Source organism: Lytechinus pictus, chromosome 10 (assembly GCF_037042905.1).
Source record: "Lytechinus pictus isolate F3 Inbred chromosome 10, Lp3.0, whole genome shotgun sequence".
Lineage (NCBI taxonomy): Eukaryota > Metazoa > Echinodermata > Echinoidea > Temnopleuroida > Toxopneustidae > Lytechinus > Lytechinus pictus.
Genome location: NC_087254.1, coordinates 6776152 through 6791188, shown reverse-complemented (window position 1 = coordinate 6791188; position 15037 = coordinate 6776152). Strand labels below are relative to the sequence as shown.

The 15037-nt window shown below is 34.0% G+C and overlaps 2 protein-coding genes across 3 annotated transcripts in view; one reads left to right on the top strand and one right to left on the bottom strand.

The window, feature by feature from the left end:
• The window catches only part of LOC129269026 (uncharacterized), a 10981-nt gene extending 1293 nt beyond the window's left edge, over window positions 1-9688 (top strand). For both annotated transcript variants that reach the window (XM_054906478.2, XM_064105216.1), the window contains exons 3-6: window positions 658-1047; window positions 2011-2109; window positions 3504-3625; window positions 4124-9688. In XM_054906478.2, the coding sequence (XP_054762453.2) occupies window positions 658-1047; window positions 2011-2109; window positions 3504-3625; window positions 4124-4291 (779 nt within the window). In that variant the 3' untranslated portion in view covers window positions 4292-9688. The remainder of the gene's footprint in view (window positions 1-657; window positions 1048-2010; window positions 2110-3503; window positions 3626-4123) is intronic.
• Window positions 9119-15037, bottom strand: LOC129269791 (hematopoietic prostaglandin D synthase-like). The gene is made up of 5 exons (XM_054907278.2): window positions 14787-15037; window positions 14384-14488; window positions 13426-13541; window positions 12941-13042; window positions 9119-11954 (listed from the first exon to the last, which is right to left on the bottom strand). Exons 1-5 carry the CDS (start codon window positions 14926-14928, stop codon window positions 11787-11789), a joined length of 633 nt encoding a protein of 210 aa, XP_054763253.2. The 5' UTR covers window positions 14929-15037; the 3' UTR covers window positions 9119-11786.

Genomic DNA, 15037 nt, shown 5'->3' with positions numbered 1-15037 from the left:
ACTTGTTTCGATCACTTCAAAATTGTTTGAACGGGGTTTTAATCAAGAGAACATACTTTTGTGTACATCAACCATCTTCACGAATCATAGGTTTTCTACTCTTTTTTCCCCACAAATTATGAGCATTATCTGATTATGTGCAGATATTATCTCTTAGGAATTGCTCCTTGCAATGTTTTAAAGGTGAATCCCCCCCCCAAAAAAAAAAAAGAACAAATATATTTAAGATAATAATGATAAAAATCCTGCAAGTAGATTTCCTTTCTTAATGCAACTCTGTATACTGTACTTATATGTTATTTTGCAAAAACTTGCCTTGTAATCATATTGTATTTTAAGTTATTGACCCCCAGTTTGGGCTGCAAGTCAACATGTCCATTTTATATAACAATAAATACATGTAAATAAGAAATAAACAACAAATACATGTACCATGATAATGATAGTAATATTTTTTTTTTATTTAACTTGAAAAAGATCAATAAAAAGTGACAATACAAATGATATAAAATAAAAGATGACATGAAGATGAATGAAAATATAATGAAATGAATGAATAATTGAGTTCTTAAAAGAAATTGTTTGATTTAGTACTACATCGGCAGATGAAAGAGATATTTTCAAATTCATGGCACGTGTATTCTCTCTTTTTGACAGAGTATGGAATCTACTGCATTGAGGTCAAAAACTGGTCTGGGAAGATATCACTGAGCAAAAACGGCAAATCATGGGTCCGACAAAAAAACGTCAAAGACTCTAACACTCGATCAAGTGTGACCTACGATGAATCACACACTAATATCCTCCAAGAACTCAAATCTAAGACTCGGCTAATCAGGAACAATCTGCTGAGGAATGAAGCCTGTCTGGCAGAGAAATTCTTCTTCTCCAGGGTAGTTTTGATGAATCCCAAATCGGAGTTGGATAATTCGTTGTGGAAAGAGAATGAGATCGTGACCCCCGATAGGTACCCGTTGTTCCTGGATTCACTGAAGTCGAGCTACACAGGCAAGGTGGCCGGGTCTATCGTCCCTTCTTTTATCACAGGTATATAATTCCATCTAAGTTGTCATAGATTAGGGCTGGACCCAGGATTTACCTTGGCAAGAACTCGTTGATGATAAATTTATTAAAAAAAAGAGAAATGTGGTCAAAGGTCACCACAATCAGAAGCACCCCCCCCCCAAAAAAAAAAAGAGAAGAAAAATGAAGAATTAAAAAATCCTCAAATGGGGGAATTGTGGGCATATGCCTCTTTTGTACACCCCCCCCCAAAAAAAAAAAAAAAAATGAAAATCCTCAAAAGGGTGAAAATATGGCATATGCCTCTTTTGTTCTCCCCCCCCAAAAAAATAATAATAATACTTAAAACTCCTCAAAAGGGGGAAATGGGGCATATGCCTCTTTTGTACCTCCCTCAAAGCAAAAACAAAATCCACAAAATTTAAAAATGGGGGCATACAAGTCTCTTTTGTACCCCCCCCCCCCCCCCAAAAAAAAAAAAAAAAAAAAAAAAAAAAAAAATTCTGGTGTTGGTCATTCTATATCTTTATCCTAGAGAGTAGACAGTACATGTATGCTTGGAGATTTTGAGACAAATATGTAAACATGTATCTATACTACCAAAAAGATAGGCTTTGATCACAATGTAAATGTATACAAACTATTCCAATAAGTTCTGATTTCTTTAATTTTCTTTATGTCAAGTTAATTTCCCTTCTTGAGATGCAGTGAAATAAAGATTGACCATCTGGACTTTGCTTCTGAGTCTGATTGAGTATGGTACACAATTACAATCGATATACAAATATAGTATACAATTTGTTGAAGTCTATAATTTTTATTTCCAGATAGTGTTTAGACTACTCAAATCCACAACGCTTGAACTTAGCTCTGTTTATTTCAAACAATGATTTGACCAGAATTATTTACCAACGGGTCCAGTAAGGTCACTTTAGATTAAAGTTATCCTGGATAAGTACAGTATTTATCTCTTTCTCTTTGTTTTAGGTCAGTTATCATACAGTGCTATGGAATCGGCCAGGCATGCGTTAAACCAAATAGGAACCTGGGACATAGTGCATTTACATGGTGGAAAACAAATAATCGGTGAGCAATTCAATGGATGAAGTAATATTATTGTCACTCTGTACTCTGCTCTTGAATATTGTATGAAATTTGTGAATACTACATGTAGATACCATGAAAGTAATAATGCACCGAATGAGATGATAATCCAATTGAACCTATCTTTTTGTATCATTTTGTGAGAGAAGTTAGCTATTTTTTTCTTCCTCGCTTCTAAAGGTCAATACTACCTTCATAATGAAGTTCACAATTCAAGTTAATTTCCGGTAATTACATTGATGATCAGCAAATAAATAAATCAAAGACTGAAATTAATTTGACTGTGATGAATAATATTGTGAATATCTCTTTACCAAATGCTGTATTCTAAGTAAAACCTTTTTTATATGAATATTATTTTGTTATTATTGATAGTCCTTTATGGAGAATGTACCAACTTTTTTTTTCTTATGGTCAATTTCATAAGTCTTCTTATCGATTTTAGAACTTTGATCATCGCTCACTAGTGCATCATTGTTCAGTGAAGAGGCTTCCTGGGCCCCATTGCGTAAAATTTACCATTATGGTACCTTTGCAATCCAATGGTAACTTGCATGGAATCCTTGATTCTAATTAGCTGTTGATCGGCGTTCCCATGGTGCAAGTAGTTACCACTGGATGAAGTGGCGGACCGTGACCCGGAGGAGACAATGATTGGAGAGGCACTGTATTGTCTGTGAACAATGCTGTGCCCCTCCAATGCTTTGTTTCCTCTGGGTCACGGTCTGCCACTGACTGGATGACAAAGTTACCATAATAGTAACTTTTATCCAACGGAGCCCTGGGCCCCGTCTTACAAAGAGTTACGATTGATCCAATCAATTGTAACTCTATGGAGATCCATCAGTGTCATAATTTTTCCTACAAAAAATTTGCAAAATGTCCCTTGTAAACAAAGGCAAACACACCAAATTGTCAAGAAAACAATGAATTTATGTACCTTACGTCATATCTAGAAAACATTTTGAACATTCATGCATTTTAGATGTTGACGTTGCTGCATGGCTGTCCATAGTTGTGATTGATCGGATCAATCGCAACTCTTTGTAAGACCACCCAAACTTGATTGTTCGGGAAGTTTGTTCTTGTAGTAACTTCTGAAGGTTTCCGTGGCAAAGAAGAATAGTGTAGTAGGTTTCATTGTACACCATGTATCTTTCTTGGGCAAGTGTTGGTCCTGAAAAGGACCACTCAAACTCGACGTTTCGACGAGTGTGTTCTTGTCGTCTTCAAGAGAATGTTCTTTGTTTGTTCTTGTTTTCAGGAATTGTACACTAAAAAAAATATGGTGTACCCTGAAGCCTCTATACTGATTCGTTTTTTGCCATGGGAATTAACCTTCAGAAGTTATTGCATTATTGTTATTCATTTATTAGGTGACTACAAGGGAAATAAAGACCTCATTCTGAATAGGAAGACAGCATCTCGGATGGAATTCAAGCATCAGCGTAGCTCAGTCCTCGGATCCCTTTGGGCAGTCATGGGATTCACTCCTCAAGTAAATATCCCTTTTAATTAATACTTTTAATTAATAGTCATCAACTTGCCTTTTATCAACCATATCACCCCCAGTTATCATAATTTCTGTTCTAGTGCAATTTACTGTATAATCTATATTAATTATAATCTTGTTGCATATATTGCAATGGGTCTGCTTGAGTGATTACAATATTTTGGGCTATTACACATTTGTATGATATTATTAAATAAATAATACTGTGTAGATCTAGTATTTGTTTGATTTATTGGATTTAGCATCCTCATCTTGTTCATTATTAGTTTAGTAATGATTTGGATCAAATGAAATGTTTTTGTTTTTTCAGTATGCAAAGACTTTATATTTACCTATCAGGCCTAATCCTAATTTTTGGACTTCTGTTTGATGTGTAGAATTTTCCGTCTTGAGAGAAACCACGTCATTTTTCACATGAATATTTTTTAAAATGTGCAATTAGTTTTGAATGACTCTGAAATTACTTTGGATTCATTTGTTTAGGTGGCAGTGACGATCTACAAGCGCGGAGGAGAAGGATGGTTATGGAATGCCACTTGTGCCCAGGTCAGTGTGTCGTACGATGCAGAAATCTCATTCCGAGCCGCTGGGGCGGAGGTCGACGCCAAGATACAGGCCAATGACATTGAGAGTATCACCTTGAGCACGTAGCTACGTTCTGGTGATGAGGTTGGTTTTAAATTTCAATCCGATGACATTCATCATGAGTAGGCACCTACATCAGGGTGAAAAGGTTGGCTATTATATACAACCTGATGACTTTGAAAGTAACATCTGGAATCTGGAGTACATAGCTATCTTGGTTATGACGATGGTTCTACATTGAAGTATCTGGAGCTCTTTCTACTAGCTACATCCTGGCGAAGAGGTGAAATTTCAACTCAAGGACATTGAAACTATCATTTTGAGCAAATGCACATTCATCCGGTTACGAGGTTGGTTCTACAATGTAAAATGGAACCCAATGATGTTGAAAGTAGCATTTCAAGTACACAGCCGCATCATGGGGAAGAGGTTGATTCTGAAATACAGTTCTATGAAGTACATGTATTCTTTGGCATGTAAATGTGCACCAAGCTATTGAGATACTAGTCATACAGTGTGTCCAACAAAAAGGGAACCTGTTTTCAGAGATAGATTCCACAATTATTACATATGTTTTTACTATAAATTTGGTTCTCATGGCAAGAGTGGAATCTCATCTCTAATTTAGAACCAACAGCATAGCAAATCGTTCATGCATGACAGATTACAAACAATAAATATTCAGACATATCAGAAACGATTTACGCAGAAATTCCCATGTGAATCTGAATCTACTCTCATTTCAGGGATCAGTGAGAGAATCTTAAAAAAGAATACAAAGAAATGCTCATGAGCCAGACGTCGAGTAAGCACGGTCGTTGTATCACGAACCAATCTTGTCAAATTTTTCTGCGCAATCTAATTTTGACATAAAAATTTCAAACCGGTCTTTATTAATGCGTGAAGTGTTTGTCTCATATTAGGTATCATATTAAAGAGAAATAATTGAATTATATGATTATGTAAATAAAATATCATAATTCATTTGCCTTTGAAGAAAAAAAGACATGGGAATCCCGGTTTCCTTTTATCTGGAACACACTGTACACTGTATGAAATGCATCAACCTAGCTAGCTGCTTGATCCTGGAGAAGAGGTTGGTGATAAGATACTTGCACACCAGTGACATTGAAGGTGTGTCATCTTGAGCACACATGTTGCTGCTTCTGGTATAACAGTTAGTTTTCAAATACACATATTTGTACAAGCCATCTCAAAATTGGAAGTATCGTCTTGGCCGGCACGTAACTGCATTTTCTGGAAGAGATTGATCATGGTAGAAATCCAAGATCCCAACATTGAAAGATCATTGTCCCAAGCTTATTGTGCTAGATGAGAGGTTGCTATCATTATACAACTGATGCTAAATTGATTAAAAATATCAATATCATATATAAATTCTAAATGAACATACATATATGACCATATGGTTTCAATGTTATGTAACCAGAATTGTTGCAGAAAAAATGTTGGATTTCACTTGCATTATTTGGATACTAGTTGTTACACACTTGTAATAAATACCTTTCAAAGTTTTTCTCTACTAAATTAAAAATTTATTTCATTTTTTTATGACCTACTAAATGCTGCCAAAAATGTATATTTTATTGACACGATACTGATATTGAAACCTTTATTAGTCCTCTTTCATACATATACATGTAGTTATAAATGAATTGTAATAATCTTGTGCTATATAGTCTGACCTCGTGTAGATCTTTGGTACAACTTTCATGTTTTTTATCTTGAATACATACAAAATGGTGCCATTATTTGTATTCCAGAATTAGATATTAGTGACCAACTGAAATAGATACTAACTGCACTCAATATTTGTATTTTTAGAAAAAATGTCTGATCTTTCTTTTATTATCTTATTTCATTATTCATATATCTCTCTTCTCATGTAATATATTTCCTCTCTCTTCTCATGTAATATGTTTCCTCATTAAAATGAATGTCAATGATGTTTTAATGATCGGTCATTCCAAATATGCACACATGCACAACATTTCACCATTTCAACCATGTACATGTAGATTTGTATATTTTTATGTCTGAACGAATTCAATTTTTTGTGTCATGAGATATTTTTGTTTAAAAAAATTGTAAATACCTTATATATATATACATGTAAAATCAAATTTTAATGTGATGACGTTTGTACACAGGTAAATGCATGTTATAAATTTTGGTCATATCATATTGCATTAATTAGAGAGACAGCTAATTTGTGGGAGAAATTTACCATAACATTGGTGTTGAGTGATCTATGGTTTGATTAGAAATTACATACATTTTACTGTACTGGGGTGTAATATACATATGTTACGGAGCTCCTGATATTGTGACTATAAACCTACCAAACAGTCCTAAATAAGTAATCAAAAGCTTTTGAATAAAACTTTAAAAGTCATGAACAAGAATTTGAAAAAAAAACCAACAAATAATGGAGTCTTTCTTATTTTCTCAGGCAGTTTATTCTGAAGGTTTGGAGTCGCACAACTAAAAGCACAATCGCCCCAAATAACTTTGTAATAATGTATGAAGTTTGTTCCAATCTGCAGTTTTAAACAGATGTCATATTCCATGGCATGTCATTGGTTTACTTTAAGAGTTAGCTTTATTACCCCCCCCCCCCCACACACACACACACATAAACACACAAACATACAGTTGAAATGCCATAGTATTGTTCATACTGTTAAAGATATTCCTGTCTTTACCAGGCAAGTTGTCTCAGAAATATGAGTTGTAAAAAAATTATATAAAATAAGAGGTTGATTTTAAAAGTTAAGTATTAAAGTAAAAGTCTATGTGTTCAATCAAATATTTGGTTACCTTGCCTCAGAAATAACCAATGGTTTCATTTCAACTTAATCCAGAATATATAACCAAAAATAAACTTTTTGAGACTGATATCTAATTTTTGAAGTGAATGTATTGATTTAATACCTGAATACAAAATGCAGTTAGAATGACTTTGAGTTAATATTAAGTATTGCTGACATATAAGTGCAAAGATATTTAATCAAAATGATGATTCAACATTTTAATGTAAGCTACATAAAAATGCAATATTAACTTCTTGCCTGTTGAATTTTTCTTAAGGTCATTTGTGTATGCATTATTTGGACATTAATATCTTTAGTAATTTGTCAAATTTTGTCATTCTCTTTTTTTGCCAAATTTGTCAATTGCTGAAAGTCATAATTATAATAATGCTAAGTATGTTTTTAAGGAAAACATTATGTTAATATATTAACATGCAGTAAACAGTTCATTTGTGGTACATGTATATATTGTGACAATGTTCAATCTTCTCCAGGTTTATGTCATTAAACTTACATACATTTTATGCTAATAAAGTTAAAGTAATTGTCTAAGCCATTGTTTAAGTAATAAGTAATGATAGCAATGACTTGATTCACAAGTGTCAATTGATCTTCATTTGATTTAAAGACTTAAAACTGTAAAATATTGTATGTGTAATGAATATAATGGAGGTAATAATAATAATAATATGACAGTAAAATGGTTAATAGATTTGCCACTCTAAAGTGTGCACAATATCTATAAAATTTAGAGCTACTAAACTAGAAGAATATTATACAATGTTTGCAATAAATATATGCTTCTGTTTATTGACACCACAAAATTAAACTTGACTTTATTATGGAACCAAAAAATATCACTCTTTCATGAAACAAGAGATGATGATTTACAATCGTAGTATACTTGGAGGTACGAGCAAATGTTACAGAGGCCAAAATCAGTTTCAAATTTCATTCACACCTAAGTCGCTTAACTGTTATGCTGCAGTGATGAACGTCATCAAGTAATGTCTGTTGCTCGTTTCTTGTCAAAATGGCTCGTTGCTATGACAACGTTACATGCCACAACTATACATGTCTACCTCCGTTGATGCAGACGATCGTGCATTCTATTCAAGAAATTGCATTCACACCTCTCGGGAGTGTATGACAGAACGGCATCATCTATATCTTAGCTCGTTAGTTGTACTTGTGTTCTTATATCACTTTGTTGTCGCACTGAATGATATACAATCGAAATGACTCGAAGAGTAATCGTGACGGAAACTAATTTTGGATGAAAACATTTTTTTCAGTGCATCCTTTGCGAGAAAGTAGTCTTAACAGGTAAATTGTAGACATGGTGGTACTAATAGTCAATGCAATATATTCTTTTCACACAGGTTGATTAACATTTATTCACATTTAAGCCGCGTGACATGGATCGTTAATTTTTCCTTTGACAAAATAATTCTTTAAAAACTATGTATATCATTGGAATTATACACACATCATAGATGAATGTTTACATGTTATATTTAAAATGGGGGAAAAAAATCAGTCAACTCATAATAGTTAAATTACCACTGGCCATGTCAATGATCATAACTACAGATATAGGAATGGCACGGGAGGGGGGGGGAGGGTGACTACCCCTCCCCCATTTCAGGTAGTGAAAGGAGGAAAGGGAAAAATAAATAGGAAAAAAATAAAAAGAGATAATAGTATCAATTAAAAACAGAGGCCTTGGTCATTTATTATACAATAGTACCCCTATTATTTACATGTATATAAAAAAATGACCTAAAATTTTTTCCTGCCCCCTTTTTATTGAAAATAAGAATAATTGCCTTTCCTCCATGTCCTCAATTACTCTTCAATTTTAGTCTGAAATATTTATAGGCATATTTGAATAAAATCCTAAAGAGGTACCATTGTGGTTTTAAATGAAACTGGAACAAGGGCATTATAAAGGAGACAAATACATTTTTTAAATGTACAGCCTAGCAGGTCTAGTAAGTTGTGTTTTTTGCAGTGAATTTTGATTCATGTGTTTTTATTAGGGTGGTTTTTTTTTCTTCACATTTGCAAATATTACAAATGTTTTTCATGTGTATACACTTGCATTGCAATCCATTCTTCATTCGATATGTTAAAGCTTTCTTGTAAATGATGATTAGAACAAGACATGTACATTGTAAATGATGATTGTAATATATTCCATTTTTAACCTTGTAAATGAAATCCATTCCTATAGACTAGTCACGTTTTAATCAAGACTTTTATTATCTATAATATCCGCATTATCTACCAGCTACCGTTAAATACAATTCTAGTCAAAATTATACAGGCCATCCATCCTATTTACATGGCTATCGATTAAATGTTACATTTGCAGTGTTTGCACTCAAAACCAAAAACAGTTCATATCGAAATTGCTGTAATCCTAGCCTTTAGCTGTGCAAGTCTACTTTTGAAGTGTATTCGTACTCGATATGCAATATTTCATCACGCTTTGAATGCGTTTTTAAGAAGAATTGTATATATGTTCCTGTGTGCTTTTGTTATGAACAGTGTAGCCGTGGTATATTTTTCCAACAGGGAATGATGAGAGTACATTTTTTTTTAAAATAAATGTGGAATTCTCTTATTTTTATCTTGTACTTTGGGCTTGTTTATGTTGTTTCGTCAGTCATTGTTTCGTAAGGCTTGCTCATCAAGTAACACATGGCTTTACAAACGACTAGGATATCTACTTTGATATCTACTTTAGATCACTCTTTAGTTGAAGGTGTGAATTTAAGTCTTTGAAAAGTCCAGGGGCCCATTTCATAAAGAGTGGCAACTGTTGTAAATTTGCCATTATGGCTACTACCATGGAAACCTTGCTTTTGATTGGCTGCTGAGCCCTGTTGCCATGGTAGTTGCCATAATGTTAAAGTTACAACAGTTGCAACTCTTTATGAAACAGGCCCCTGCCAGGTGGGGGGGTGTGGTGGTACAAGGTGCAGGCCCCATACCCCAAACATGCCAAAGAAAAAGAGTCAAAAGCATCCTTCATTTCTTAATGACGACCTCTTATTTTTTGGGGGGAGCCGTCAGGTTTTTTTTCTTGAGCAATAAAATACCACCTGGGCCCCGTCTTTCAAAGAGTTATGATTGATCCGATTAATCTCAACTGTATGGAAATCCATAAATGTCATAATCTTTAAACAGGAAGTTTACACAATGTCCTTTGTAAAGAGAAGCACATTGAAATTTCAAGAAAACAATTACAATGAATGTATGAATATATAGCATATCGTAAACAAACATACATATTAGGTGTTGACGTTGCTGGCTTTCCATAGTTGTGATTGATCGGATCAATCGTAATTCTTTGTGAGACGGGGTCCTGATATTATTATAGTGCTAACTCATATACACCATGACAAACAATTCAATATGTTCAAGAAAAAATCATTGACCTCAAATGTCTGAGAAATATATTACTTTTTTCCTTTGTGCGTTTTATGAATATCTGAACCACCAAGACAGAAAAAAAATAATTCTCCTGAAATTAAAGGAAAATAGTGAAGATTAGCCTTTTGGTGTTTAAGCCTGAAACTGAACATGTTTAATTATTTAACAAAAAAGGTAAAACTAAAGAGAGTAAAACGTTAACAATTACCTCCGAATTAGGTTAAAACAATGATCATGCCTATATGGAATTTTTCAACTTTGCCTCGTCAGAACAATTTTAGGACTTGATAACTTTTTTGAAAGGGTTGAGAGAGACTTGTCAAATTCTCGAGGAGACAATTGTTCGCGATTCTGTTCGATCGTATTTTATGTCAATGAAAACCAAATGTAATGCCTCTGGACGGGTATGTGTTTTACCTAAATTATTCAAAATTTTAAAATGCCATAACTAGGGGACGTTAAGGGTAAGTGGGCCATGGGGTTAGTTCATTTGTGAGAAGTGTTAAATTAGTGATGATTATATTCCCGTATTAATTTCAAATCGAATCATGTGTCACATGCAAGGTATTTAATGGGTTATAACTTACCACTTTTAATTAACTTGCATTTTCATTTTAAAAATCCATCAAATGTGCTTATGTGGAACACTTACTCTGACCCCCCCCCCTATTAATTTTTATCCATTTCGATGAAACCGTTAATGTTTTTTGTGTAGTTTATATCAATTCAATCCATTACGGGTGGGTGTTTCATAAAGCTGTTCGTAAGTTTCTTGCGCGCTATATCATCACCAAAATGAACATGTAATGGTGAATATCATTTATCACAAGAAAGGATCACTTGTCGTTCTTAAACTTACGAAAAACTTCATGAAACGGCCCTCGATCAGGTCAAAGTACCAGTATTTATACTCTTCTTTACCTGATACTTGATGTCTTATCTCACTAATAATTGTAAAAGAACAAAAATATAACAATTTTACTACACGACTGAGTCCGTATAAGTAAACCAAAACTGACAAAGCAACTTCTCAAAAATACATATTTGGACATCATTGTTATGCACAGGGGCGGATCCAGGATTTTCCAACGGGAGGGGGCACATTTTCCCGAGGAAACTTTGACAAGCCCCCCCCCCCCCCAAAAAAAAAAAAGTCCTCGCTTTCAAAGGGGGGGGGGCACACTTGTGATTAACAGCATATTTACATTACACATTTTGATTATGCCTCTTTAAAAAGGGGGCACACCCCCTCCCTAGATCCGCCAGTGGTTATGTACTCTACTAGTCTAAAACAAACACTTTGGTCTTGCTGCAAGATAGGCGGCTACGTTTTCTATCTTGCTTATTTTGTCTCTTATAGCTAATAGTTTTGGATAAGACGAGAAGAGTCCATCGCCAACCCAATCTTTGACCACATCGATGCAGTTGAAGGTCGCCACATCACCCAACGATGGCTGAAAATGGAAGAAAGAAAGAGTCAGAAAGTGGTAGACGTCCCTAATATTCAATTGTTTTAAAGATATTATATATTTGTTCATTATTTATACTATATAGATTGCTATGAGAGGCATGGTTGTTTCTGGTGCATAAATCTTGTTAACTGCATAGGATACACGCTCATTGCCCTTAGTATGTTGCTTTATCAGGCATGGTCAAATACAATGACCCCACTTTTGACCAATCAGAAGACTGGATCATTTGACATTCTTGAAGAGAGGTTTATAAATATTAATAAAATCAGCGAAGTGATGGCCTTTGCGGCCCAGTAGATCAGATATATTACAATAATTTAAAAAGTAATATTAGTTACAGGGCTCTCTCGAAAAGCAGTTTTTATGTACTGAAGAGACCACCCTGTCTAAAGAAAACAGAAATAAATAAATAAATAAATAAATAAATAATACTTTTTGGTTTATTTTAGCTTGATAAGAGAAGTGAAAGTGGGTGTGATGTGAGAGCGGCATTTTCATTGATCTATGATTACGTACAATGCCTTTCACTTCGAAATGAAGAATAGAATAAAGTAATTTGGAATTAAGTGTATAAATTTGATTAAGGGAACGTGCTCTGGGTGGTGGCAAACGCTTTTTAAAATTTTAAAAGCACGTTGTTTAAGCCCGTCACTCTGCAGTTGCTCCAACTTTTATAAATAGTGTTTAAACTTTTTGAAATTTAAAACTTTAACCAACTTGTTTAAAATAAATAAAAATAGTGAACATGTTTAAAATTTTGAACATCATGTTTACAGTAAGATATAGCCTACACCAGGGGTCTCTTTAACCAGAAAGTTACAGATTAAGTCAAATCAAGTCGACTTGTTCAAGTCGACTTATATAACTCTATATTAATTCTGGTAAGGGTTCATTGAAACTGCATGACCCCAACTTCCAAGAAAATGCTTTAAACAAAACGGACAATGAAAAAAAAAATATATACGTACATTCTGACCCAGTAAATATTCATTGTTGTTTTTGAACAAGTTTTCTAGATAGCTTAGTAAACGTGGACCAGTTCCCTGTAAAAACGCTTGCCTCAGTGATTCCTATTAAAGTGAATACAAGAAGAAAAATGACGAAAGAGCAATCACTTTTGCGTATTACAATTCCTTTCTCTTTCTTTCTTTCTTTAATTCTTCCTTCCTTCCTTCCTTTCTTTCTTTCTTACTTCTTTCCATCAGTTCTTTCTTTCTTTTTTCTTTCTTCCTTTAATTCTTTCTTTCTTCATTTTTTTTTCTCTCTCTCTTTCTGTAATATAATTATTATTACCGTCAATACCCCCACGTTCCGTTGCCATGAACTTAAAAAACTTGTGCCAACATTTTAATTATGATTGGGCCTACACATGTGTACACCACAGGGGGTGCATGATTTTTTTTTATCGAGGCGATATTCACGAATTATGAAGGGAGTTAAGAATTTGTTTCACCTTTTTCGTTAGCTCTTCTTCAAACATGATCTTGGCTGCCGCATCGAGGAATTCATCCCAGCACTCCGTTACGACGTCGATGATCACGGCCTCATCGTTTGAACATCCATACAGACCTTAGGTTTGTAAAGTAAAGGAAAGCATATTTGCGTATCATATAGATATATGCCTTAACTATCGCTGGATGAGATGGATTGTGAATAAACATGAAGAGTGATCGGAACACTCTTTAAAAAAGGTTGGGCGAAAAAACGGGCCCAATTTTTAACTATCACTGGGCAACATACTGTCCACACAACTTTTTTTGTTAAAATCTGTCCAAATTGGGTAATAAAAAAGAATAATTGAGTAATAAATTTGCTCAATTGGATAATAATTTCCCAGAATATATATATATTTTTACCAACATACATCACCCAACACAGTGGACAGTATGTTGCCCAACGTTTTAAGTGTGAATGGGAGACAGAAAGAATGAGAGAAAATGGATTGAAGATAGATGGAAGAAGAAGAAAGGCAGGGGGGAGAGAGAGGGGGGTGGGACGTATATATTCACGGTTTTATTACATTTTATAATAAGAATAGGCCAAGTCCTCTCCCAAACAAAAAAGTGGAATTGAATGAAAAGAGAGAGAGAAAAAAAAACTCTCAATACGAAAGCAATGACATTATAAAATTTCGTATGATTTTGCACAACAGTTATGGACAACGCAGGTCGATATGCAAAAGGGAGAGCTAATTATTATCTCTTTTTTGTATTTTGCTTTATGTTAAATTGAAGAATCAATCTTGCGCATTGGAAGGAAGCACCATCATTGAATCGCAATTTTAATGGCAGTCATATAAGATGAAGCAAAAAAATATAGTTTCACAATATAAATGATGAAAAAATGAAAATATTTCATTTCATAATTATAATAAGATAAGCAAATGAAATGAGGAAACACCGTCGACTCACCGAATTCTTTGGCCAGGTATCTTTGAATGGCTCGACTCTGAAGCATAATCGTCTTTCCTTCTTTGTGTTCAATCTCTAAGATCGGTAAATCTCCAGTAGGTGTATCTGATTAAAACAAATATACAACATCATTTTTTTTTAATATTACCCTGCTATACAATAGTGTAAATAAAAACGCGGCCTATAAGTGCTGTGTATTATACAAATATCGTTATGTCAAGTTGCCTTTTATTATGCATGAGTATGCAATTGTATTACATTTATTCATTTAATTTTTCGGTTGTTGTTTTAATGATATGCCTAGCTACATATTGTTTCAAAATAAGCGTGTACATGAAAAACTAAAACTCTATTCGACGCATTTTTATATGAATTGGGCAACATTGTCCTGTTCTCAACTTACTCAAACTTTTCTTCAACTTCGTCGACCATTCCTCGTAGCCGACGCGGTGATCATCGAATTCGACGTCGGCGAGTACGAAGAGTAGACGGCATATCTCGGTCCGGAATCGATCAGGGAAGTAAATCAGCTTGTATGATGCCATTGTGAATGGAAAAGCTTGATATTTTCTATTCTGAATCAACCTTTCAATACAAAATGGCTTGTGATTAATGCAGTTTGTGTAAAGTGTTCATAATGAATTTATTTTTTAT